Source organism: Microcebus murinus, chromosome 20 (genome assembly GCF_040939455.1).
Source record: "Microcebus murinus isolate Inina chromosome 20, M.murinus_Inina_mat1.0, whole genome shotgun sequence".
Taxonomy (NCBI): Eukaryota; Metazoa; Chordata; class Mammalia; order Primates; family Cheirogaleidae; genus Microcebus; species Microcebus murinus.
The window spans coordinates 23,373,960-23,401,587 of NC_134123.1; the positions used below are offsets into that span (position 1 = coordinate 23,373,960).

Consider the following 27,628-nt stretch of genomic DNA (forward strand, 5'->3'; position numbering starts at 1 on the left):
TTTCTCTCTCCCGTTCCCTACTACCCAGACCTTTTCATGAGGGCATTTGTTATTATCAGTTTCTTATGCATCCTGGGGATGTTTTGTGCAATTATAAGCATGTATATGCTCATGCATGAGTATGTATCTCTATTCATTCATAAATTTTAAAGGTAGTGCTATAATATGGAACACATTGTTGACTTAGTATCTCTTAGAGATCGTTCCATGTTAATATTTATATAGCTATCATTTATTTAAATGGCTGTAGTAGTAATCCATTTTATGAGTCTATCATACTTTTAGCCAATCTCCTATTAATGGGCATTCAAGTTGTTACCAGTTTTTTAGCACTACGAACAGTGCTGCAGTGAATATACTTGTTCCTATGATGTCTGTCATATGTGGGAGTCTATCTATATGATAAACTCCTACAAGTGGAATTACTGCTGGTCAGTTTTGATAGATATTGTCAGATTTCTCTTTATAGAAGTTATATTTTCATCAAAAATATAAAAACAGAGCTGGGCGTGGTGGCTTACACCTGTAATCCCAGCACTTGGTGAGACCGAGGGGAGAGGATCACTTGAGTCCAGGAGTTCAAGACCACCCTGGGCAACATAATGAGACCTCATCTCTACAAAAAGTTAAAAAGTTAGCTGGGCATGGTGGTGCATGTCTGTAGTCCTAGCTAGGTGACTGAAGGCTGAGGTAGGAGGATTGATTGCTTGAGCCCAGGAATTCAAGGCTGCACTGAGCTATGATTGTACCACTGCATTCCACTCTGGGCAATAGACTGAGACCCTGTCTCTAAAAAGAGAGAAAAAAGAAATGTATATATGTGTGTGTGTGTGTGTGTGTGTGTGTGTAGGTATGTGTGTAAATATATTGTCCCACTTTCTCAAAAACATATTAGTATTAAATTTTATATATAAATACAGATACCTGCACATGCTTATAAATAGAAATGATTGTTGACAATTTTTAAATGAGAAGATCATAAAGTTGGCATTCCAAGGACAAATCTTTTTCCAAGCCTTGTGACTCAGAGTTTTGCAAATCTGGTAGGAATTTTATTTTGTTGTTTTAATTCTCATTTCTCTTAATGAGTGAGGTTGACCATATTTTTCATAGATTTAAAAGCCATTTGTGTCTTGAAAATTTTTTATATGTGAAGAGAGTATTATTATAGTAGCTTTATAGTATGCATATAAACTTTGACTCAGCTTTTTTTAAAAATCACTATTAGTTCTTTGAAATAAGAGCACTTTAAATGCTTGACCAATCACCCTTTTCCTTTGGTCCTCATTTTCTGTAATAAAGAAATACCTTGAAACAGAATTCAAAGCTTTGGAGTCAATATTGTTGAAAGTGAGAAGGGAAGCTCCCACTTACACCTTAAAGTGTGGTAATAATAGTAACACCTTTTGCTAAGCTAAAAATTGATGTCATTTTGAAAATCTAAACTGAGGTCTCCTATGTGTTCCTTTTAGGATTTGGACTAATTCCTGAAAAAGTAGATTAGCATTTGAATGTTTTCCTTGTTCACCAGTTAACTACATTTCCTAAATCCACTTGTGAAACGAAAGGATCAGACCGGGTGATCCTTAGGCTTTTCTAAATCTTAACACTGATTCCGATCTAATTTTATCAGGTGGAAAGCCTTGACCTAGATTGTAGCTGGTAGTGATTGAGTTCACTTATTTAAGCGTATGACTTACTCATATGTATAGTAATGTTTATGTTTACAAAGATATTAGAAATGTGGAGAAACCCCACTGGAATTGACTTGTTACTGCTGGTTGTATAATTAGTTAAGGATACAAATGTTACAGTTTATTTACTTATGTGATTCTACACTGTAGTTAAAGTGATGAGTTTGTCTCTTTTTAGTCCTGTAGTCTTGATCATTTGTAATGAAGTAGCTCTTTGCCGATATAATTGATTAGAAAATATGAAAACATAAACTGTGGTTTGAAAGAATGAATATATTTCCATTTCCGGAGGGGGAGCTCAACTCTTATCTAGGTTGGGTGTGGTGGCTCAAGCCTGTAATCCTAGCACTCTGGGAGGCTGAGGAGGGAGGATTGCTTGAGGTCAGGAGTTCAAGACCAGCCTTGTAAGAGTTAGACACCCCCAATCCCCCAAAATAGAAAAAATTAGCCAGATGTGGTGGCGGGCACCTGTAGTCCCAGCTACTTGGGAGGCTGAGGCAGGAGGATCACTTGAGCCCAGGAGTTTGAGGTTGCCGTGAGCTGTGATGACATTGCAGTCTACCTGGGGAGTGAGAGACTGTCTCAAAAAAAGAAAAAAACTGTTATTCAGTTAAGGATGATAATGATGATGATAGATTTCAACTAACATTAAGTGCTTTCTTGTGCTAGTAGTCAATGTGCTTAGTGCTTCGTGCACATTTTCTCATTAAGTCTACTCAGTAACTCCAAGGAAAGTAGTATCATTCTTCTCAGATGAGGAAAACTGAGGCTTTGGGAGAGGTTCAGTAACCTACTCAAGGTCAGGCAGGGACTGCCAGGCTGTTGGAATGCCTGCATCATTCAAGATAGATGATGGACTTTGATCTGAGTAAAGGCCTGCCCTGAGAGGAACTGGCACTGCCGCTTCCCTTACTGAGTTTCACTATTTAATCATGCTTATTTCAAGATCTTTTTGAGATCTCTGACTCAGCTGTTAATTGTTTAAGTTCAGTCGTAAATTGTCTAATGAGAGGAGTAGGTGCTTTCTTTGTAATAGCCCCTCATGAGATAGTTGACAATCTAAGACATTATCTTTTAAGGAACTGTCTGCTGATTACTGAAGTGTACAATGTGTTCACTGAAGAAATTTTGGAAAAGGAAAGAGTGTGAAGAGGAATAATAATATTTAATGTTTATGCTTTATGTAGATTACCTCATTTAATTCTCACACAATCCTCTGAGGTAAATACCATGCCCATTTTATAGATGAGGAAAGTGAGGCTTAAAAGGGTTAAACATCTCACCTAAGAGCAGTCAGCTAATAAGTGTTAGAGCTGGAGTTTGAACCCTGGCATTCTGACACCAGATACCATCCTCTTAACCTATGTAGTAACATTTTTTCCCCAGATCTTTTTTCAGTCATACACACTGTTTAATAATTACATATTTGGGCTCATACCATGTATTCAGCTTTATATCCTGCCTACTTTACTTAATGAATCATCTTAATTTTATTACATCATTAAAAATTCTTTAGATATCAGTTTTTATAGCTATAGAATCATCCACCGTATGGATATACTATAAGTTGAGACACAATATGCAATATGGTTTAGAGATTGGTTTCTAGAATGAGATTGTGTGGGTTCAAATCCTGGCTCTGACAGTTATTATGCAAGGTACATAATACTCTGTGTCTCAGTTTACTAATCTGTAAAACTGAGGATGATAGTATTTACATTGTTGAATTGTCCTGAGAATTAGTTATACACGTTATGAAGATTAAATGAATTAATACTTGTAAAGTAGGCTAGGCGCGGTGGCTCACGCCTGTAATCCTAGCACTATGGTAGGCTGAGGCAGGCGGATTGCTCGAGATCAGGAGTTCGAAACCAGCCTGAGCAAGAGCGAGACCCCATCTCTACTATAAATAGAAAGAAATTAATTGGCCAACTAATATATATAGAAAAAATTAGCCGGGCATAGTGGCGCATGCCTGTAATCCCAGCTACTCGGGAGGCTGAGACAGTAGGATTGCTTGAGCCCAGGAGTTTGAGGATGCTGTGAGCTAGGCTGATGCCACAGCACTCTAGCCTGGGCAACAGAGTGAGACTCTGTCTGAAAAAAATACTTGTAAAGTAGTGCTTCTTAAACTATCTACCCAGGGAGTTTGTTAAAATATAGATTATTGCCGGGCACCGTGGTTCATGCCTGTAATCCTAGCACTCTGGGAGGCCAAGATGGGAGGATCGCTTGAGGTCAGGAGTTCCAGACCAGCCTGAGCAAGAGTGAGACTCCGTCTCTACCAAAAATGGAAAAATTAGCCAGGTGTGATGGCATGTGCCTATAGTCCCATGAGGCTGAGGCAAGAGGATCACTTGAGCCCAGGAGTTTGAGGTTGCAGTGAGCTGTGATGACACTGCTGCACTCTACCCAGGGCGACAGAGCAAGACTGTATTTTGAAAAAAACCAAAAAACAACAAAAATAGATTCTGATTCAGTAAGTCTAGGGTGGGGCTTGAGATCGTCTTTCTATTAAGCTCCTGAGTGATGTGCTAGGAGCTTAACTTGCAAGGAAAGTAAAGTACTTAATAAGTGCTCAGTAAATGTTACCTATTTGGGTTCTTTCAGATCATTCAACTCTTAGAAGTGGTGTTTTGGTGGCTAAACCATGCCCATGAATCTTTTCATTCGTGATTTCCCTAGGGTAGGTCTGGGAAATGGGATTACTGCAACTAAAATTATACTGTGTTTTCTCTAAATCATTGATTACTTTGTTCTGTCTTTACTTTTTTTCAGTCATGGACTTGTCACTTGAGTATAACTGATTACTAATTTATAGAATTTCAGTACTTGAAGGAACCTTAGATCTAGTAGTGAAACTAAGTCTACCCAACCCAGCAACCCCCCCACCTTTCCATTTGGAAGTCTGTGTGAGGGCAGGCTGTTTTGGCTGTCACACTACTGGGAATTGTTACCAGGATTTAGAAGGCAAAGGCCAGAGAGGCTTAATATCTTCAGTGTGGAGGACATTTCTGTTCAGCAAAGAATTGTCCTGCCCCCAAACCAGGAACTTTCCCATTGGGAGTCACTGAGACCATTTCCCTTTGTTTTCTAAATGTGAGACAGACCCACAGAGTTCAGGTTGAAAGTATATTCCTGCAGCTGGCTGGTGATGGAGCTGCAGTTTGGACGAAAGTGTCCTATCTCCCAGTCTGCACTCCTTACATTATAATGTTTGGCCTGTCTTTTCTTTTTTTACTAAACTGTTTAAGTGATGAATGACTCACTAGTGAAACTTAGTGTGATCCTTGCCTACTGTCTGAAAAGTTTAACAAGATCATATGTGATAAAATGGATTGCCCTTTGGCTCATGGTCATGTACTTGCTTTTTTATTCTTTGTCATCAAAATGACTAAGATTTCGAAGTGTTTGGTAGTTATCTTTTAAGATTAGATGAGAACCAACAAGATATGCATAACAGAAAACACCCTTGGGATTTGGAATCCTTAGTTCTAATTCCTTTTCTGTCACTGACTTGTTGGGTGACCTCTTGCAAGTCATTAAAATTTTACCATATTTTGAAGTCATGAAAGTGGCTCAAAAAATCCTATTTCAGGATACATATTGAACAGATTACCACCGAGGAGGGGAAAAGGGTTTTTCGTTTTAAAACTTCTGAAATCAGCATGTATCTTACAGTTGATGGTAGGTCATAGTTTAATAGGCAGTATTTGTTATTAATGGTTATTCTGACACTGTGTGCTTTACTGCAGTCCAGTTTTGACACCCACCACCAGAGTTAGTGCAGACTTCACAGGTTAAAGAGCATGGTCCCTAACAAGATTGCCCTTACCTACGATTCCAGCTATACTTCTGAACAGCTGGCTACAAATTTGAGAGTTTCCATGACTCACTCAGGTTCAGTAATTCACCAGAACAATTCACACAACTCTGGAAGGCACTGTACTTACAATTACAGTTGTAGTATCAAGGATGTAAATCAGAATAAATCAGAACCAGTCAGCTGAAGAGACACACAGGGCGAGGTCTGGAAGGGTCCCGAATGCAGAGCTTCTGTGCCCTCTCCTGGTGGAATCAAGGCCTGTCACCCTCTCAGCACTTGCAAGTGTTCACCAGCCAGGAAGCTCCAATTCAGTGCAGAGTTTTTATTGGTGTTTCATTACAAGGGCATGATTGATTGAATCATTGACCTATTATCCACTATTAAGTAGAAGTCTTGTGAAGTGATACTTAGAGTGAAATGTACTCTTCTCTTACAGGTGTCTTAGCTATGGGCACTGTTGAGGATAACTAATATAGAAAGATAACCACTCTTGACTGAGAGGTATAATCTCTTGTTGATAGCATTCTTTATCTGCTGGTTGATTTGGAGAGAAATTACCGTATGCATATATATTTAAATTTAAGTGGACTATAGTAGCTTTTAGAAGCATTAGAAGCAAACCGAAATTATTATAGTAGTCTTACTGTCTCCCTAAAGCAGTAGTGGAAGTAGTTCAAATGTTGAATAAAACTTTTTTCCCCCAGCATTAGTTTCTCCTACACCTGTTTTGCAAAATATAATTTTCATTTGATTTGTGAGAGATTTAACAAATAGCTAATTATCAGTCTGTTAAACTTTTGGAACTTTGAAACATAAAATTGAGCTGTAAGCATATTACAGCATTTCCCTCCCCCATACTTTCTAGTCTCTTAAGCAGATGAGTTTAATGAGTAAATGGAATTAGTTCCTCATTTTGCTTGTTTTTGTACTTCTTAAAATATTACTTACTTGTTTACTTATTTATGCTAAATTAATGAAAGCAGATGTCGAAGTTTTCTTGATTTTTTTTTTTTTCTTTTTCTCCCCCTAGGGAAAATACTTTAAGTAGAAACATATAAAGAGGGTTGCTAAAGTCTTCAGAGCCTTTTTAGGCCAGGAAATTTGATCATGTAAAATTTGTGATTAAGATGCTTCCATTTCTTTCAGTTTTCTAGAGAGAAATAGAAAAACTGACTCAGTGAGATTTAGTCTAGAAAAGTATGATTATTTCTTTGCTCCTGAATATGTGATCATTATATGGAATTATGGTATTTAAATACATTGAACTCTATATCCTAAAATAATAGTATGATTAAGGTAGAATTTGTATTGTATTAGAAGATGTCTTAGATATGTCACAGGCTCTTGAGTTCTAAAAGATCATAAAGATCATATGGTCCACTTTGATTCTTACAGGAATCTCTTCTAAAATATTTGAGACAGATGGCTCCCTAATTCTTTCTGAGAAATTTTGAGAGGCAGTGTGTTTCAGTATTGGGCATCTCTAATTATAAAGATTCTTCCTTATATTTAGTCCTTTAGACCAAATCTACCTATGCAACTTCTCATTGTTCCTAGTCCCATTCTTTGGAGCAATGCAGAGTAAGTCTAATCCTTCCTGACATGTGAAGATACAGTTCTTTATGCCCTAAGTCTCCTTGTCTTCAAGTTAATCCTCCTTTAATCATTCTTCATATTGTGTAGTTATTAATAGTTGACATCTCCAGGATGTAGTTCATTAGAAGTCTCTCTTAAAATGCATCTTTTTCAGAAGAATTCTGCCATTGTGCTGGGAAAATGCCTACCATTGTCAAAGACCTTTGTGAAGCTTGATTTTCTTTGGCTAGGGATTAATTGTAACTGGTGTTTTTATTCTGAAAAGTTTATTTTCCATTTCTTTTAAATTCAGTCCTTATTAATCTTTATAGACTTTTTGTTCTTTGGTCATTCCCCATGTAATAGTTAATTCTGAGTTTGTTTCATAGTTTCTAGAAGCTACAAGACTGAACTGAGCAGTCAGGAGGGGCTGGGTATTTTATTTTATTTTTTATTTTTGTCTTTTTTGTACATCAGTATGGTTACTATTCTTCATTTTGATACATTTGTTTATGTTCATCTTTGTAATGTTCCCATTTTATGGTATTTTTTACTTAATTCTTGTTGCTAACAGTGTTTTCTAGCTCTTCAACCACAAAACAGACATCTTTCATATTTTTTTGCCATGATGGGAAGTATATTTTATTGCTTCTAAATAATATAATTCTTAAATTTTCTAAGCAGAGTCCTTTTAATGTTCTATAAGACATTTTGCATACACATTGACTTTCCAATTCTTGCTTTTTGGTTGTTGTTTCAGGTGGGAGAGATATTTTTATTATAATTAAAATGTGATTCCAATACTAAAATTCTTTTGAATAATTGTTAACATGTTATTGAATGTTTACTATCTGTGAGATATTTTGCTAAGCACTTTACAACCTACCATATAGTATCTTGTAAGTAAATAAATAAATCTCTTAGCAATCTTGTGAGTTAGGTACTATGTTATTCCCACTTTATTGATGAAGAATTTAAGACAATGAAGTTAAATAACTTGTACAGGGACATGCTGTTGATAAAATGGCAGAACTAAGACTCCAACCCAGGCAGTGTGACTTTTGGAGCCCATAGTCTTAGCCACTGTATTTATAACTGTTAGCTTTCTGATGAAAGCATTGTAGAAGAGCTGTCTTGTTATTATGAATGGTGTAACTCCTTCTGTCAAAACACACATTGATTGGCCGGGCGCGGTGGCTCACACCTGTCATCCTAGCACTCTGGGAGGCCGAGGCGGGTGGATTGCTCAAGGTCAGGAGTTCGAAACCAGCCTGAGCAAGAGCGAGACCCCGTCTCTACTATAAATAGAAAGAAATTAATTGGCCAACTAATACATATAGAAAAAATTAGCCGGGCATGGTGGTGCATGCCTGTAGTTCCAGCTACTTGGGAGGCTGAGGCAGCAGGATCGCTTGAGCTCAGGAGTTTGAGGTTGCTATGAGCTAGGCTGACACCATAGCACTCACTCTAGCCTGGGCAACAAAGTGTGACTCTGTCTCAAAAAAAAAAAAAAACACATTGATCACTTTTGGTTTTATATATATTTTAAGTCTGTGTGTTTTAAAATATGGTGTCACTAGAGGCGATAAATTATTGCTAGACATTCTAGTTTTACCTTAGCTTTCAATCAGGACCATGTAGTAGAATGATTTTGGGGGGACTTAATGGACCATTCATCCTAGTTTTTATGAAAGAATCATCTATGAGGGTGGTGAAAATATATAGCATTTGGGATATAGTAGACAACCCCAAAGTCAACAACTCTAATTGTGTGTGTAGCTTATATGATATCAGTTATAGCCAAAAGCTCTTTGTGGTCCTCAAAGAGTACATAGGGGTCCTAAGATCAGGAACTTTGAAAACCACTTGTTTAGTTGTACCATATGCTATTAAAGAAAATTTTGATCTAAAAATAAAAATCAAGAATATATTGAAAGATTAAAAAAAGTAAGTGAAGCATTTTTATTACTTACCCAATATATGTTTTTAATTGTGCAAGCAGGAGACTGGAACCTACTGAACGACCTCTTCAGATTGTTTATGATTACTTGTCCAGACTGGGATTTGACGATCCTGTGCGCATACAGGAGGAGGCTACAAACCCTGACCTCGGCTGTATGATTCGGTTTTATGGTGGTAAGAATTTATCAATGGCTTTATGAATATGTTCACTACTTTTAAGTTGATCGTGTATGCCTTAATCTGCATTCAGCTTTTTAAAAAGTATTTTACCAAAAGCTAATTTTAAGCCAATTAACTCATGTAGTAAAAGCAACCAAACAACAACAAAAAGAAGAGATCAGGGGGTAGGGGAAGACTTAAAAGTTTGAGTCCAAAATATCTTCCCTTTTAATTTTTGCTTTTTGTTCTTGTGTTCCGCTAATTTACTGTAATAGAATTATTTTGTACCTTTGCCAGAATCTTGATCAGATCATACTTTAGTATCAGTTATTTTTTTCAAGCTCCTGGTAAAGTCTATGAACTTCTGGATAGTCAAATAATGTTGTGAGAAATAAGTAATTATAATATATAACTTGACATTTGATGAATACATCTGTCAGATTTGTGTATTGATGAATTTAGTGGGCTTTAATATAGGATTTTTGACCCTCTTCACTTTTGTGCAGTTTTCTCCCCCTAGACTTTTTCACCTGATCACTTCAACAATGAAATTAGACTTTTAAAAATCAGATACTCTTTCTAAATATTACTTAGCTTACTAATACTACTACTAACTAACATTCATGGAGTGCTTACTGTGTGCTTTTATGCTTATGAATTACCTGATTTACTCATTATGATCACCCTATGCTGTAGGAACTACTATCCCATTGTACAGATGAGAAAACTGAGGTGGAGAGAACTTAACTTATTCAAGGTCATACAGAAATGACAGAGCCATTTAACACCTAATAGTTTTGAATTAATATGACCCACTTACTAAACAGTTGAGCCAGAATGGTTAAGTGATCAGTATATCTAGGCATAACCATGTACTAAGATTCCCTGCTCTCATTGACTTAGCTTATGTATACTACCTTTTTTTATTTTTTTTCAGTCGGGATCTCATATGTTGCCAAGTAGAGTGCAGGGCTGTTCACAGGCACAATCATAGCACACTACAGCCTTAAACTCCTGGGCTCAAGTGATCCCCTGCCTTAGCCTCCTGGGTAGCTGGGACTACAAGTGGGTGCCTCAATGCCTGGCTGGGTTATTTTTTTTCCTTTCTTTTTGGTAGAGATGGGGTCTCACTCTTGCTTAGGCTAGTCTGGAACTTATGAGCTCAAGCGATCCTCCTGTCTCGGCCTCCCAAAGTGCTAGGATTACAGGCGTCCGCCACCATGCCTGGTCCAAAGATAACCACTGTTAACCGAAGGGTTGAAGTATTCTCTTTGAAGCAAATAGCTTAGTAATCAGCTTTAAATATTTTGTGTGTAGAATCTGTGGTGAGTCAGCTTTGTTAGAATACAGTGTTAATGAGGCCAACGTCATAAGGGCCTAAGTTCAAAGCAGTTAATGTTGTTATGTTCTCTGGTTTATAGGGTACCCAGTGTCCCAGGCAGCAAGCGCTAGTTATCAGTCTTGTTGGAGAGGAAGTGCTGGGGGAGACGGGAGTGGAAAGTTGGGATCTAAAAGCTATGGAAATAACATATTTTATTAACGGCGAGTGGGTAGCGTGATCAGTCACGGGGATTAAGGGAGCACATTAATCAATCCCTTTTTTGTGTTTGAGGAAACAGAGACTAGAAGGTGTGATTTGCTTGTGTAGTTGTAGTTCTGGGACTGCCTAGCTCAGGTAGCGCTACTTCCTGCCTGTACATTGCTTTCTGTACCACATTGTCTGCACACAGTGTTTAAAACAATTTTGTCCAAAGAGCATAAAAACAAACAAAAGAAGACAAACACAAAAGAATCACATGGTATTTTTTCATTCATTTAAAGTTCAAAACCAGGCACATCACAGCCATATTGTTTAGAGATGTGTGCAGTACTGCTGTCAATCAAAATCTGTTCTTTCCTTCTTCTATAATAACAAAACCATAGTGGAGTGTGTGATTTCCCGGCAATACCTCATTTCCCAGCCCTTTTTTTTTTCATTTTATTGTGAATTTCCCAGCCTTTTTTACAGTTAGGTGTGCACATGTGACAAAATGTTCTTCGATGGTGTGGAGTGAAATGGGTGTGTGCTGTGTCTGCACCTGGTTCTTAGAACCTCCCACGTATGCCTCCCTGTGTTCTTTTCTTCTCGCGTGGGCTGGGATGGTAATAATCAGAGCAATATTTGATAGAAAGTGTTGAAAATGGCAGAGCCACCACCAGCGTGAGTTTCTGCATGACGATGTTGACCCCTGGAAGCTCGGAATGCTCACCTGATCAGAATTAAATTTCTCTTGTGTTTGAGCCATTATATTCTGTGTGCTATAGTAGTTAAACTTACTGTAATTAATACAGGGTGTATACAAAAGTGGCAAAAATGTAAAGAGAACACAGGTATGACTATTATAAAAGTCAAGGGAGTGGGCGACCTCTACAGTAGAGGGAGGAGGATGTGAATCTTACAGGTAGAATTTTTGAGTTAATACATTTTAAATTTTGACTCAGTATTCCTAAATTGCACAAATAGGTGATACCAGTGTGCGCTTTCTTTCTTTTTTTTTTTTTTGAGACAGAGTCTCACTCTGTTGCCCAGGTTAGAGTGAGTGCCGTGGCATCAGCCTAGCTCACAGCAACCTCAAACTCCTGGGCTCAAGGAATCCTGCTGCCTCAGCCCCCCGAGTAGCTGAAACTACAGGCATGTGCCACCATGCCCGGCTAATTTTTTCTATATATATTAGTTGGCCAATTAATTTCTTTCTATTTATAGTAGAGACGGGGTCTTGCTCTTGCTCAGGCTGGTTTCGAACTCCTGACCTTGAGCGATCTGCCCACCTCGGCCTCCCAGAGTGCTAGGATTACAGGCGTGAGCCACTGCGCATGGCCACCAGTGTGCACCAGTGTGCACTCATTTCCCTACACTTTTGCCAATATCAGGTATCATTGTTAAAATTAATCTTGCTCAAATTGCAGAAAATACTGTCTCATGTTAATTTGCATATTTTAAACTTATTTGTTAAAATGTAGGAATGATATTATAGAAAAGCATTGTACCACCCTAATACAATTACTTTTATGATTGTATATTTTCTTAGTCTCAAAATATTTTTAATTATTGTGTTCATACATTTTTTCTTTTAAAATATTTTGTTTTTAATTATACAAGTTAAATATGAATATACTGTTATTATCTGTAGTGCTTTAATTTCTTATGATCACCTCTTAAGTCCTTTAACTGCTTTATAGATGACCACTGCTCTTGATTTGGTGTGACCTGTTGATAATTTTCTAACTTTTATTCCTATGTAATATATCTTTGTAGAAATATATGGATTTTGTTTACATAAATGGTATTATTTGTTTATGTGAATGGCATTGGTCTCCATGCTGCTGGTGAACCCAGCAGTATGTCTTGAGGCTCTTTCCTTATTGGCATTTGTAGAACCAACTTTTGTGTGCATTTCTTTAAGCTGCATAGTATTGAATATCATGTATATATTATAGTCCATGTAACCTTTTCCCTAGTGATGAGCATTACATTGTTTCCAGTTTGGGGCTGTTAAAAACAGTTTTGTAATAAAATTGCCTCTTGTGCACCTTTGTTCCGAGTCAGTCTCCAAGCATGAAATTATTGGGTCCCAGGATATTCACATTTAAAATATTAATTACTACTGTAGAACACTTTCCGTACCCTATCAGTATATCAGAGTACCTTTGCCCACAGTATGACCTTTCAATATTATTAGGCTTTTAAATTTTTTACTAATCTGATGGATAAAATGATGGTCTGCATTGTTTAAATTTTTGTTTCCCTCATTGCTGCTACTAGTGTGGTTGAGAATTGTTTTATATTTTTATTGGATCTTCAGATTTCTTCTCCTTTGAATTATCTATTGATATTTTTGTGCATATTTCTGTCATTTTTCTTACTGATTATTTAAAGAATTTCTGTATATGTTCTGAATATATATTCTTTGGATACTGTATTAGTGACGAAATTTTTTCCAGCCTGTAAATTTTAATTTTATTTATTGTACAGAGTTTAAACTGTTTAACCAGATTTAGTCAGTTTTTTCTTTTAATGCATTTGTATTTCATCCCTATCCTAGATCATAAACATAGTCTATATTTTATTCCTGTACTTTTATATTTTTAAAATATGATGGGAAGGTGTAATCTAACTTAATTTTTTTCTTAGTGAGTTGCCCAACAAAGTTAATGGAATTAGCTCATTCTTTTCCTACTGAGTTGAAATTTCACCTTTATTAAGTTTCTGTATAAGCAAGGGTCTATTTTTGGACTCTATCCTGTTACATTGCTCTATTTGTCTTTTCTTGTACCAATACCAAAACTATTTTAACTAATATACATATATGATTTATTTTGATAGGTCACAGGGAAGTTCCCTATTGCTGTCCTTCTCAGAAAATCAGGGAGAGCTCTAGAAATTGGGGAAGTCTTTGTGAAGGAGTAGTTGTATTTGAGTTAGTTCTTTAAAAACTGATAGAATTTCAACAAGCAGAAGTGAAAAAGGACAGGGGTAGATTAGAAATTTCATCACATGTTCTGTGAATCACAGATAATTCGGGTCCAGATTGTTTTGGGCCATGAGTGTACTATCAGGAGTTTAGCCTTCATCTGGCAGATGGTACCAGGAAGTGATGGGATCCAAGTGAGCCAGAGGAAGATGAATCTGCTGCTGGTGTGGCTAATAAATCAGATGTGAATTAATGGGCATCTGAACTAGGGAATGTGAAGTGGTCATTCCTATGAGAGACTTTTCGGAGGAATAATTGGTAAGCATTGATGGTTGACTGATAAAGGGAGTTGAGAAAGTGAACCCAAGAGTTAAAGCTGACTCTGACATTTTGAGCCTAAGTGACTTCAGGAGGTGACAGAGCTTGAGTTGTGAGAACGAGCTGGTTTCAGGGGTGGTGAGGACTTGGTTTAGGTGTGGTTAATTTTCAGTGTTGGTAAATGTCCAGTTGGAGATGCCAGGCAAACAGTTGGAAATACGGAACCAGAGCTTAAGAAATACAGATCTGGGAGAGTCAAACTCTCTGAGGAAGGTAGAATTTGGAATATAGGTGGCCCTCTATATCTGCTGAGAATCAAAACATTTAAAAAAAATACAAATTTTAAAAATATAGTATAACAACTATGTAGCATTCACATTATATGAGGTATTATAAGTAATCTAGAGATGATTCAGAGTATATAGGAAGATGTACATAGACTATATGCAAATACTATGCCTTTTTTTTTTTTTTTTTTTGAGATACCGTCTTGCTCTGTCACCCAGGCTAGAGTGCAGTGGCATCATCATAGCTCACTGCAACCTCAAACTCCTGGCCTTAAGTGATCCTCCCTCCTCAGCTTTCCAAAGTGCTAGGATTACAGGTGTGAGCCCCCGTGCCTGGCTGATGCCATGTTACATGAGGGACTTCAGCATCTGTGGATTTTGGAATCTGTGGAAGGGTCCTGGAACCAATCCTCTGTGAATACCAGGGAAAGACTGTGTAGATGAAAGGATTGGCCTAGAATAGTAGATAAATGGCTATCCTATCTATCTAATGTTAACATACAAAGCTTTATTGAATAATATAATTTTAAGGCTTTGAAGTAATCTACCCATTTCCTCATTCTGAATATACATCCTTTGGATACTGTATTTGTGACTAAAGTAATGCCCAAGGTTGCATAATCAATATGTGGTAATATCAGGAATACAACCCAGTCTTTTCAACTCCTGGGTTACTGTTTGTACCGCCTCATACTATGGCTGCTCCTGCTCATTTCTGTGTATAGATACTTATCTGTTTTTAGTAGCGTTGTTATCAAAAACTTCCCATCTCTTCACTGTATCTCTGTCATAGGAAGACTTCTGATGGAAAGGAGGATGTTTAAAGAAAGAGAAGTTCTTGTGTGCACGTATCAACTTCTGCCATTATGGTTGGGACAGTCAATTGAAATGTCATCCATAAGCTTTTCCCTGTGAGAGGCACAGGGATAGAGGATTATATACAGAATTAGAGTACTAGTACTCCTGTAGTTAATTACTTTCTTCCTTCAGGAATAGACTAACAACAATAGTGGTTCTCATTTAATCCACACTTCTTTTGTACCTAAAACTATTTCGAGTACTTTATATTCATTATCTTTCTTAATTTTTACCAGAACCCCCTGAAGGTAGGTAGTATTAAGATCCAAACTATATAAATGAACAAAGGAAAGCTCAGTGAGATTAAATAGTTGAAGCAAAGTAAGCAGAAGAAGGATTCAAATTCAAAGGATATCTGACTCCAAAGGTTATGATCTTAATCACTCTACCATACTGCCTTTCTCTGCATACATAAGAAACCCTTCCTGTTGGAGGAAGGGTTAACAATGGCATTCAAGTAAAATCTTGCTCTGTAAACCAGAATTTACAGGTACTCCCACTATATAGAAGTTCAGTGATAGATAATATTTTAGGACCGAGATCTTATTTTGTAATACCTATATTGCTTGGTTACTTATATCTATAAATAAGGTTATTGAATGTTGACACATAATACTTTCTTTTTCCCTTTCAGTATTCTTATACTGCTTTAATGGTGGATTCTGAAGTATTGTCTTCTTTTCAGAAAAACCATGCCAGATGGATCACCTGGATCGAATCCTGCTGTCTGGCATCTATAATGTACGCAAGGGAAAGACTCAGCTGCATAAATGGGCTGAGCGCCTGGTGGTTCTCTGTGGTACCTGCCTTATCGTTTCCTCGGTGAAGGACTGTCAAACTGGAAAGATGCACATTTTGCCTCTGGTCGGGGGAAAGGTAAGACTCACAAAGATGAATTATTCATTTGATCATCTTAATTAACAAAATTTTGGCTGAGCACAGTGGCTCATGCTTGGAATTCCAGCACTTTGGGAGGCTGAGGCAGGAGAATTACTTGAGGAGTTCGAGACCAGCCTGGGTAACATAGGGAGACCCCGTCTCTACAAAAAATTAAAAAATTAGCCAGGCAGCATGGTACGCACCTGTAGTCCTGGCTACTTGGGAGGCTGAGGTGGAGGATCTCTCGAGGCCAAGAGTTCGAGACCAGCCTGTGAAGGAGCAAGACCCTATCTCTACAAAAAATAGAAAAATTAGCCAGGTATAGTGGCACATGCCTGTAGTCCCAGATACCTGGGAGACTGAAGCTGGAGAATTGTTTAAGCCCAGGAGTTTGAGGTTGCTGTGAGCTATGATGATGCCACTGCCCTTATGCCTGGGCAACAGAGCAAGACTCTGTCTCAAAAAAAAAAGACTATGTTCTTATCAAAGGTTTTGGGGTCTTGGAGTTTGGGGGAGAATTTCTTGCAAGAGCTGTTTTTGTGCTGTGAATCTCTACCACCACTCCAAATAGGAATGGGGAGGTTTTTGGCTCTTTACTCAAGCCTAGTGAAAGAAGTTTCAATATGACTGAAGAGAGCTTGATGAGGGTCCTGTGTAGTAAGTGGGACATAGTAGACTGGTGTCCTGCCTTCTGACCAGGAAGTCTTAAGGATAAGAGAGATGCTACTTAGCTGCTGGTGACAAAACAAAGGCATAAGTAATGTGTTGGGATCATTGTGTATTCCTTGGGTTTGTTAGTGTGTGATCCATTGGCAAATGGATTGAGGTTGGTGGGAAGGGAGGAGAGGGAGAGAAGAGAAGGAAGAAAAGGAAGAGAGAGGAAAAGAGCAGGAAAGTGAGAGCAGGTGCGCATGAATGCAAGCCATTGTGTGCGTGTGTGCATTCTCTTAGATATTCAGAATTGTGCAACTATCCATATAATCAATTTTAGAACATTTTTAGACCCTAAAAGGAAACCGTGCATCCCTTAGCCACTATCCCCAGTTTCCTCCGGAGCCCTAGGCAACTACTAATCTACTTTTTGTCTCTAGTTATTTGTCAATTCTGGACATTTCATATAAGTGGAATCATAAAATACATAGTTCTCTGTGACTGGCTTCTTTCACTTAAGATGTTCAACCATGTTGTATCATGTATTATTACTTTATTCCTATTTATACCAAATAGTATTCTAGTGTATGGATATACCATATTTTGTTTATGCATTCCCTGGTGATGGACTTTTGGGTTGTTTCTGCTTTCTTGGCTACTGTGAATAAATGCTACTCTGAACATTCAAGTACAAGTTTGTGTGTTGGACATATTTTTAGTTCTCTTGGATATAAACATAGGAGTGGAATTGCTGGTTATGTAGTGGCTGTGTGTTTAACCTTTTGAGGAGCTGCCAGACTGTTTTCCAAAGTGACTGCACAATTTTACATTTCCACCAGCAGTATATGAGGGTTCCAGTTTGTCCATATCCTTGCCAATACTTATTATACAACTCTTGTTATGATCTATGTTTTTAATTTTAGCTGTCCTAGTGGATGTATGGCATCTCATTGTGGTTTTGATTTGCATTTTCCTGATGGCTAATGATGTTGAACAATGTTTCATGTGCTTGTTTATTTTCTTTGGGAAATATCTATTTAGATCTGTTGCCTATTTTTTTAATTTCAAAATATTAAGGGGGTACAAATGTTTTAGGTTATATATTACATGGATCATTTTTGTAATGCTTGAGTCCTGAGTATAGGTGTGTCTGTCACCCAAATAGTGTTCATAATACCCATTAGGTTGGCTTATTTCCCTCCCTCTTCCCCCATCCCCCATTTTTTTTAATTTGGGTTATTTGTCTTGTGATTACCTTTTGCTTTTTTGACTAGGATTTTTTTTTTTTTTAATTGTTCTGGTTTTCTCCCCTCCTCTTCTTCAGATAGAAGAAGTGAAGCGACGGCAGTACTCCCTGGCATTCAGCTCGGCTGGAGCCCAGGCTCAGACCTATCACGTCAGCTTTGAGACTTTGGCGGAGTACCAGAGATGGCAGCGGCAAGCATCCAAGGTGAAAAGCACTCACACGTCCTGATGTGGAGATGAGCATGGAGAAGCCCATCAGAAACGTATTTTGACACTGAACTTACTCCCAAGAGAGTGAATTATAATTTTTAATTTCCTTTGTAGGCTTTTCTGAGTATATAATGAATGAAATCATGTAATGCCACAAAGTCCTTAACTTATTATTTATATTCACATAGCACAAAATGCTGTCCAAAGTGTTTTCAGGTGCTTTTACCTCTGTACCATCTCTGTGAGGTGTAGGGCTTGGGAGGATTATGAGTGGACCCTTGAAGGAAGTGAGACACAGTGAGATTTCGATGACTTTCCTGTGACCTCAGTAGTCAGTGCTAGATGGATTCGTTTTCTAACTTGTAGTCCAGTGCTGCTTGGTCTGTATAAACTTAGAACAGGTTTGAAAAACCACTTCAAATATGAACTTACTGATGCAGCAGTGACCTGTAATTCTTCACAAGTCATTATTCCTATATGCTGAGGATAATTAGCCTTTCAGCATAATTTCTGCTATTTTGGCTTTAAGGATAAGCTATTGTAAAAGTGTATTGTGATTTTCGAATTCTCTTGTGCTTGTAGCCATCTTTGCAGAATTTTGCATAAGAGATTGTTATAATGACATTCTATCAAAATATAAATGACTTTTCCAATAATATAGTTTGGGTTTTTTAGATTCATTTTCATGACCTCTATTCTGTTAGCATACTGTTATAGAAATATAAACCTTGTTTTGGTTTTACTGAATTTTTTATGGTTATGTTGTATTGGCTATAAAAATCTGCTCTGAATTACACTAGTTTCAATTTTAAGTAGCTATTCTATTCCTCTTCTGCCCTTTTAAAAGCAAAGTTAGTATTTTTTGAGCATCTTTTGCATGCTCAGCAGCATGCTGTATGTGCTTGGTTATTTAATTTTAATCTTCATAACAGATGAAGAAACTGTGCTAATAAGTAGCAGAGCTAGAGTGACTACAAAAGGCCATGTCTTTTCATATCACACTCTTGATATGACAAAAAACTCTTAAGGTTATTTACAGTTATTTTGAATCATCTTAAGATTATTTCTTACATGAAATGTGACCTTTCCATCTTTATGATTTGTATTTTTTTTTAATCTTTTCCTTATAGAGCCTTTACAATTTCTACTTTTGTTTTTTAAGAAGCTTATGGTTTTAGGAAAAAGTAAAAATGAACTTGCTTTTGTAAATGAATAATTGCATCCATTACCTTTTTTCTTTCTTGTATTTTTTTTTTGGTTGAGTCAATCTATTGTTTCATTTGCATCTTTAGTGTGTTCAAAAAGAGATTAGGTACATCATACAGAATTTATTTTAAATAAGAAAAATTAATATAATGAAATTTTCTAAGCAGCTTGTATTTAACTAGCCATTTAAAATGTGTTCATACATGTATGCATGTATGTATATGTATGTTGACGTGTATATATGTCTGTACACACATATATAGATATATACAAAATAATAAAGATACCTAGGGCTAGGCTAATGAGTAATATTATTATTTTTTTTTCTTTTTTATTTCAGCATATTATGAGGGTACAAATGTTTAGGTTACGTATGTTGCCCTTGCCCCACCTGAGCCTGAGCTTCAAGCGTGTCCATCCCCCAGACGGTGCGCACTCATTATGTGTGTATATACCCATCCCCTCCTCCCCACCTCTTTCCTGTGTTTTTATTCAGTGCCCTTTTGTGTAAATGCCGTTCCATGTTCTCTGGCTAGAGCTGTCAGAAAAATAAATGAAATAAAATAAATGCCGTTCCATTTTAAGCTAGGTTATAGACACTCAGTGCTAGCTCAGAACGCTCTGCTCTTTGGCCTTTTCAGGTGGTGTCCCAGCGAATCAGCACTGTGGATCTCTCGTGTTATGGCCTCGAGGAGGTTCCTGAGCATCTCTTCTACAGTCAAGATATCACCTACCTCAACCTGCGACACAACTTCATGCAGCTAGAAAGACCCGGGGGCCTTGACATGCTCTACAAGTATGTGGAGAATAGGTTTCCAGACTGACATGTTAAAACCAAATTGTAATGAGTATCTTAGTGGTTTGTATCTGGAAGTGAGCTGTGAGTGAGCATGTTACCATGGTTGCACATATTCTAAAATTCCTTCTCCTTTTTGATAGGGAAGTGAAATTTTTTTATTCACACAATTCTCCCACCTGCCCTACCCCCCACCCCCCATAAAACATAAGATTGATGCAAATGATCTGTTATGGAGGCAACAGTGAGCTGTCATTGATCTGGATAATCTTTTTATATAAGTCATTGACAATGATATGCAGCCAGGGTGGATCAGGAGATTCAGTATATGGGAATTTTGAATGAGAAGTATTAAATTTAAATGACTTCAAGGAGGTAGGCCTAATTTCAAGGATTTCACAGTCTTAGAGACAGGGCTTTATCTTTCCTTTATACCTTCTGCTGCCAACTCTTGAGCCTTTTGTCAGTTATGAAACTTCTCTCTTCTAATAAAGGAACCATTTATGCCTACCACACTGTGCCCTACATATTTTTCCATCTCTTTTGTTAAAATATTTCCCATTCCTACCTTCTCTCTATCCCACCTCACTCCTCTACTCAAAAAATGGATAGCAGTGAATAAACACGTGGTATGAGTAATTGTCTGGGCTTCTGGTGGGCAAGGGAGAAATTAGAAATTAAAAACATTCAAAGTGACTTTAATTATGTGATCATTAAAAAGATACATTAAAATGACATATCTTACTACATTAATAACTCATGATTCTGGAGTAATTTCCAGAAAAATTATGATTTTTATCTCGTACTATGTTTTAGAAAGTTTTTCAAGTATAAGCCTCTAGTTAGTAATGAGATAGTTATTTTAATAATATTGGCATGTTAAAGTGTAAACAAGCTATAATTTAGGGAAGTTGGTTTCTAACATTTCTGTCTGAGTTGCTATGAAAATAGGATTAAACCAGTCTGAGGGCTGGATCATAAATTCTGAAGTCAAGGCACCAAGCCAAAGAAATAATCAGTAATCAAGGCCAAGTCATCTGGAAATCAAAAGTTGAGAATTTGGAAGAGGAGAATTAGAATGAGGTAGCAAAGATTCTAGTCTAGAAGTCGGTGATACAGACCACCGACATAGAGAACAATTTCTTAGCCTCACCATCTTGCACTTGTGCCCACACAGTGTTGGGCACATAGTGAGTGCTCAGTGAATATTTTTGGAATAAATTCTATGATAAACATTTAAAATAGATCATTTAAGGCCAGGCGCTGTGGCTCATGCTTGTAATCCCAGCACTTTTGGAGGCTGAGGAGTTTGAGACCAGCCTGAGCAACATAGCAAGATCTTGTCTCTACAAAGAATAACAAATTAGCCAGAAGTAGAATTACTGAAGTTAATCTTATGGCTCTATTTTATGACAATACTATCTCTGGATAAGATGATATAGATACTTTTACTTACAAGCAAAATAGAAGCACTAAAAATTATTTCATGTTGTATATTAGATCACATCTCAGTAAAACACTATGTCATGTTTATATTTTCAAACTCTCCCTGGTCCATTTGTTTCAAGTGACAGATTGAGCCAGCATAATTTCAGTATGAAAGAAGAAGTTGCTTATAATGGGATTTAAAAAAAAGACCAGCCTGGGTAACATAGCAATACCCCATGTCTACAAAAAATAAAAAATGAGCTAGGTATGGTGGCTTTTGCCTATAGTCCCAGCTACTTGGGAGGCTGTGGTGGAAGGATCGCTTGAGCCCAGGAGTTCTGGGCTGCAAGAAGTTAATGATTGTGCCACTGTACTCCATCCTGGGCAACAGAAAGACCTTGTCTCTAAAAAATCATAAATAGATGACATAGATCATTTAAGACAGGTGATCAAAGGCCATTGATGTCTCTTATAAAGATATAGTAACAAATTTATTGAAATGCAATATAAACTTTTGGCTTTGCTCTTTAGATTTTCTCAGCTGAAGGGCCTGAACTTGTCCCATAATAAACTTGGGTCGTTTCCTGTGTTGTTGTGTGAGATCTCCACCCTGACTGAGCTCAACCTTTCCTGCAATGGATTTCATGACCTACCAAGTCAGATTGGCAATCTGCTAAAGTAAGTATCTGACTTTACTAGATTCCTCTTTTCCCTTGCAGAATAAGAAACTTGCCTGGCATTTGGAATGAAAGTAGTACCATGAACTCTTGCAGTGATACAAATAATGTAATTATCAGGATTCTAGTCAGCCACAGTTTTTGACATCAGAGATCTATGTGCCTACTGCAATGACTCATTCTTAAGCTTCAACAGCAGAGGTCCTGATTCTCTTTAAGAGGGACCATCCATGCCAGTTATGTGTAGATTATCTATTAAGTATCTACAAATGGAGAGTTAAGACATTTTATCATTTTTGGATTAGTAATAAGTTAGTGATAGTCAGAAGCCATAACTCTAGTTCTATTTGTTCCAATGAAACCTTTCATAAAGTAGTTTTGTTTTGTTCCAACAGTCTTCAAACTCTCTGTCTTGATGGCAACTTTCTGACTACTTTACCTGAAGAATTGGAAAATCTACAACAGCTTTCCTCCCTGGGAATTTCTTTCAACAACTTTAGTCAAATTCCTGAGGTTTATGAGAAGCTCACTCTATTAGATAAAGTGGTTATGGCAGGAAATTGCCTGGAAGTCCTCAACTTGGGGCTGCTGAGCAGGATTACTCACATCAAGCACGTGGATTTGAGGTGAGGCCATTCTTTACCGTCTCTTCCTTCGAGTTCACTCTGATGGGCCTTTATGTCTTACAAAGACTTCTTTAAAACGTTAGGATTTTAGAATAGTATAGAAATAGATAGTTTGAAAGCTGTAGTACAACTTCATTTGCCACTCAGTAGCAGAGAGATGAAGGATCTGGAAGGTGCCCTACATGATAGAGACCATCAGATAGCCTTAGACAAGGTTGTTCTGATTTATCCTCCCAGCAGCATTTTATGAACATTCACATTTCCTCACATCCTTATTAATGTTGGCGTTTAGCAGTATTTTTCCCTACTTTCAGCCTAGTTGGTGGAAAATGGTATTTCCTTGTTTTAATCAACATTTATTACTTATCAGGAGTGAGGTTGAGCATCCTTTTACATACATATTAGTAGTTTGTTGTTTTCCATAAACTTGACCATTTCTCTGTTGAGTCATTAGATTTCTTCTTGATATCCACTGTATTAAAATGTTAAAGGTGTCACTACTAAGAAATTTTTATGAGTTTTATTTTATAGTCATAATCTTTTCCCAAAGGAATACACTTAATGGATGGTCTGTCATTTACAGTAAGCCACTGATGTGCCTTATAAAGACATAATAAGAGAGAGATTTATTGAAATACAGAGAAGTTAGAATAGACCTACATGCAGTAAATCATACACTTGTATAGAAAGAACCAAAAAGTCGTTTTCTGTAATTTGCCATTGAATTATTCCATATACATACAGATTATTTTCTTCTCCATTAATTAATGTTATGTGAATCTTAGCACTAGAAATAGAATAGGCATAGCTACAGAGGAAATTTGGTTACCTCCTGAGACTCTTGTCATGGTACTCATATGACTGTTTTGCTACTCACTAACCCAAAAGGTTAAGTTCATCTTCTTGTTCGTTTGTCCTACTCTTTAGTCCTTACCTAACCTTATTAGGTATTTAACTGTTTGTGGATAGGGCCCTCTTTATCCTTCCATTTCTTTAATTTGCATATGCATTTGCTAGTCTGGATTGTTTTAACTTAGCAGTACTTTCAATTCTTTGTTTATAAACTATCTGTGGTTATTTATATAATAACTTACAAAATGAGGTAAGAAATCCTTAAATTGTTTAGGAAATAGATAAAGGGATCATACCTCTCCTATTTTTCTTTTGGTAAGCACATTGAATAGAATTTATTTCTGGTTATTTCCTTGTTTCTGACTATTAAGGATGAACCATTTGAAAACTGTGGTTATTGAAAATCTAGAGGGAAATAAATACATCACCCACATGGATCTCCGGGACAATCAGCTTACTGACTTGGATCTCAGCTCCCTGTGTGGCCTGGAGCAGCTGCACTGTGAGCGGAACCAGCTAAGAGAGCTGACCCTCAGTGGCTTCTCCCTGCGCACTCTCTACGCCAGTTCCAACAGTGAGTTCTCTGTCCAGCCTCCTGTTTCTTCTTTCAGCTCTAGTCGGAGCTTTCTAGGAACAATGACATCTGTGGTGCTTCTCAGCTGCTCTGTAGATGGAGTTTGTAGTTCACTGAGGCCTACCTTTATCTCTTCACTTTGGTGTCAACACTTACGTGGTTGTCACATTCATGAAATGACATGGATACTTTGAGATCTACTTACCGTAGTCAGAGGCATTTTGCAAAATAATGGGGTGTGTGGAGGACATTGGTACTTTGAGATGGGAGTCCACCAACCTCCTCATTTGCTGGCAAATTAATAAACTCCTCTTTCCTTCTCCTCAAAATAAAAAGGTATGGGGAGGTGGGCAAGCGTATTCAAAACAGAGTATCAATATCTAAAACAGGGATGGGTCCTGGGACTGAATCAGGCCAACCATCTCTTTTTGTATGGCCCATAAGGAATGGTTTTTTAATGGTTGGGTAAAAAAAACCCAAAACCAAAAAAGAATAATTTTGTGATATGTGAAAATTATATGAAATTCAGGTTTCTATGTTCATACATAAAGTTTTATTGGAATATAGCCACACTGATTTGTTTACATATTGTTTTCACATTACTGATTTCATGCTACAGTGGCAGAATTGAGTAGTAGTAAGAGAGACTGTATTTGGTCTGCATAGCCTAAAATATCTACTGTTTAGCCTTTTATAGGAAAAGTTTGCCAATGCCTGGTCTAAAAGCTTGTGCTGCCTAAGTGCTAGAATGAGAAGCCCCTTGTTTCAATGAGGATTTGCTTCAAGAATATTTTTCAACATGAAGAGCCTCATGTTTATTGAAACCTTTTCCTCAGCTGAAGAAATATTTAGTTTTAGTAACAGTTTGTGGGTACACAGAGGTCATTGTTTAATTACTTCTTCTGTGTTTAAACGTAGAAAGGAAAAGATGTTCAATTTTTGTCAGAAAAATGCAAATTTAAATAACATTTTATACTTATCAAGTTAAAAAAACATATATGTATATATACAATGCTGAATGTTATCAAAGATAAGGAGAAGGATCTTGCTGAACACTCACACACTGCCAGCGGGAGGCGAAGAACCACCTCATAGATCAATGCTATGTTAGGGAAGTAGAGGACACACATACACCACCTTGTAGCAGTTCCCTGCTTGGATACATCCCAGAGACACCTTACATGTGCACAACATGTGTACAAGAATGTTTTGCACAGCATTGTTTGTGAAAGTGAAGAAATGGGAAAAAATAGGACTATTAATAGGAAAATATATAAATCATCAGTGATGTATTTACACAATATATTGCACAGCAGTAGGAATGAATGTAGTAAGGCTTTGTGTGTTAATATGGATAAATCTCAGAAACACTTTGAGCAAGAAAAGAAAGTGCATCATTATATATATACTATGATAATCATAATCAAATTTAGAATACACAGAAATATTGTTTTCTTAGTTGTAAGTATGCATATAACAATATGGAAGAATCCATGGGAATGATAAAAACCATATTCAGGATGATGTTTACCTCTTGGTATGTGTAGTATTTTCTTTGAAAAAAGTCTGAAGCATGTAAAACAATGTAGATTTGCTTAAGTTAGATGATAGGTGAAAGTGTTTATTATTTTATTCTATTTACTTTTCTGTAAAATATATTATTAGGATAAAAGACTTCTGTTTGCATGTCTTTTATCAATTAGCAATTAATCTAAGCTTCAAATCGTAGCTTAGGTTATTTGCTTGGTCAGAAGAGTGTTAAAACTGATGAGTGTTGACTTGTGCTACTTATAGATGCTATGATGTGGTAGTAAGTCCTTGCCATGAAGATGTTTGTTACCAGGCCCTTCTCTGTCCTTAATGTGTCTAGAAAGTCTGAATGTGTGGCCCTACTGGAAAAGACCTCATTGATATACATGCACTCGTCCATAGTCATCAGGATTCTGTCACAGCAATGTGCTGAATAGGGTTTGCTTGAGCTTAGCTACTCTATTCACAGAATCCTTAACTTCTTCAACCTGGAAGAATTCACATAGACACTGCAGTACTGATGCCTCAAAGTAAAAAACTCAGCTTTACAAAAGAAGTTATCCAAATGATCAGTTAATACGGGGAAAGGCACTCTACTGGTCTTCAGGGATACGCAAATTGGAATTCCTGTGGGGCACCACTACATACCTTCCAGAATGACTCTAATGGAAAAGACTGAAAATACCAGTAGCAGCTGTTAGAGTATAAATTGGCACAACCACTTTGGAAAATTGTTCAGTAGTGTCTGCTAAAGGTAAACATAAACACACCCTGTACCTAGCAGTTCTTCTCCTAGGCTTATACTCAACAGAAGTGCTGGCCAGGCGTGGTGGCTCATGCCTGTAATCCTAGCACTCTGGGAGGCCGAGGCGGGCGGATTGCTCGAGGTCAGGAGTTCAAAACCAGCCTGAGCAAGAGCGAGACCCTGTCTCTATTATAAAATAGAAATTAATTGGCCAACTAATATATAGAAAAAATTAGCTGGGCATGGTGGCGCATGCCTGTAGTCCCAGCTACTTGGGAGGCTGAGGCAGTAGGATCGCCTGAGCCCGGGAGTTTGAGGTTGCTGTGAGCTAGGCTGACGCCATGGCACTCACTCTAGCCTGGACAACAAAGCGAGACTCTGTCTCAAAAAAAAACCAAAAAGAAAAGAAAAAAAAAAACCAGAAGTGCTTGTATTAGTCTACAAAAGACATGGATGAATATGTTCATAGAAATGCTGTTCATAGTAACCTCAACCTGGAAAAGACTTAAATGCCCATTAACTCTAAAATGGGGTAAATAAATTGTGGTATATTCACATAAAAGAATTAGTCTTTGGTATTTGGAGTCAGGATAGTGTTGCCCTTGCGGGGTAATGACTAGAAAAGGAGATGAGAAGTTTTTGGAGAACTGATAATGTTGTTTCTTGATCTGAGTATTGGTTCCTAGTGTGTTCAGTTTGTGAAAATTCACTGAATAGTTTTACTTTTCTGTATTTTGTTTATTTTTATTTATTTTATTTTTTTTTGAGACAGAGTGTCGCTCTGTTGCTTGGGCTAGACTGCCCTGGCATCAGCCTAGCTCACAGCAACCTCCAACTCCTGGGCTCAAGTGATCCTCCTGCCTCAGCCTCCCGAGTAGCTGGGACTACAGGTGCACACCACCATGCCTGGCCAGTTTTTTTTCTATTTTTAGTAGAGACAAGGTATCACTCTTGCTCAGGCTGGTCTCAAACTCCTGAGCTCAAGCGATCCTCCTGCCTCAGCCTCCCAGAGTGCTAAGATTATAGGCGTGAGCCATGGTGCCCAGCCTACTTTTCTGTATTTATGTTATATTTTAATT

General features: G+C 37.4%; 1 protein-coding gene across 1 annotated transcript in view; it reads left to right on the top strand.

Annotated features, from left to right (window-relative positions):
- Positions 1-27,628, top strand: part of PHLPP2 (PH domain and leucine rich repeat protein phosphatase 2) — a 56,673-nt gene that overhangs the window by 7,299 nt on the left and 21,746 nt on the right. The window contains exons 3-9 of the mRNA XM_012742617.3: positions 9,098-9,231; positions 15,816-16,006; positions 17,985-18,110; positions 19,963-20,117; positions 22,077-22,223; positions 22,618-22,848; positions 24,072-24,274. Coding sequence (XP_012598071.3) covers positions 9,098-9,231; positions 15,816-16,006; positions 17,985-18,110; positions 19,963-20,117; positions 22,077-22,223; positions 22,618-22,848; positions 24,072-24,274 — 1,187 coding nt within the window. The remainder of the gene's footprint in view (positions 1-9,097; positions 9,232-15,815; positions 16,007-17,984; positions 18,111-19,962; positions 20,118-22,076; positions 22,224-22,617; positions 22,849-24,071; positions 24,275-27,628) is intronic.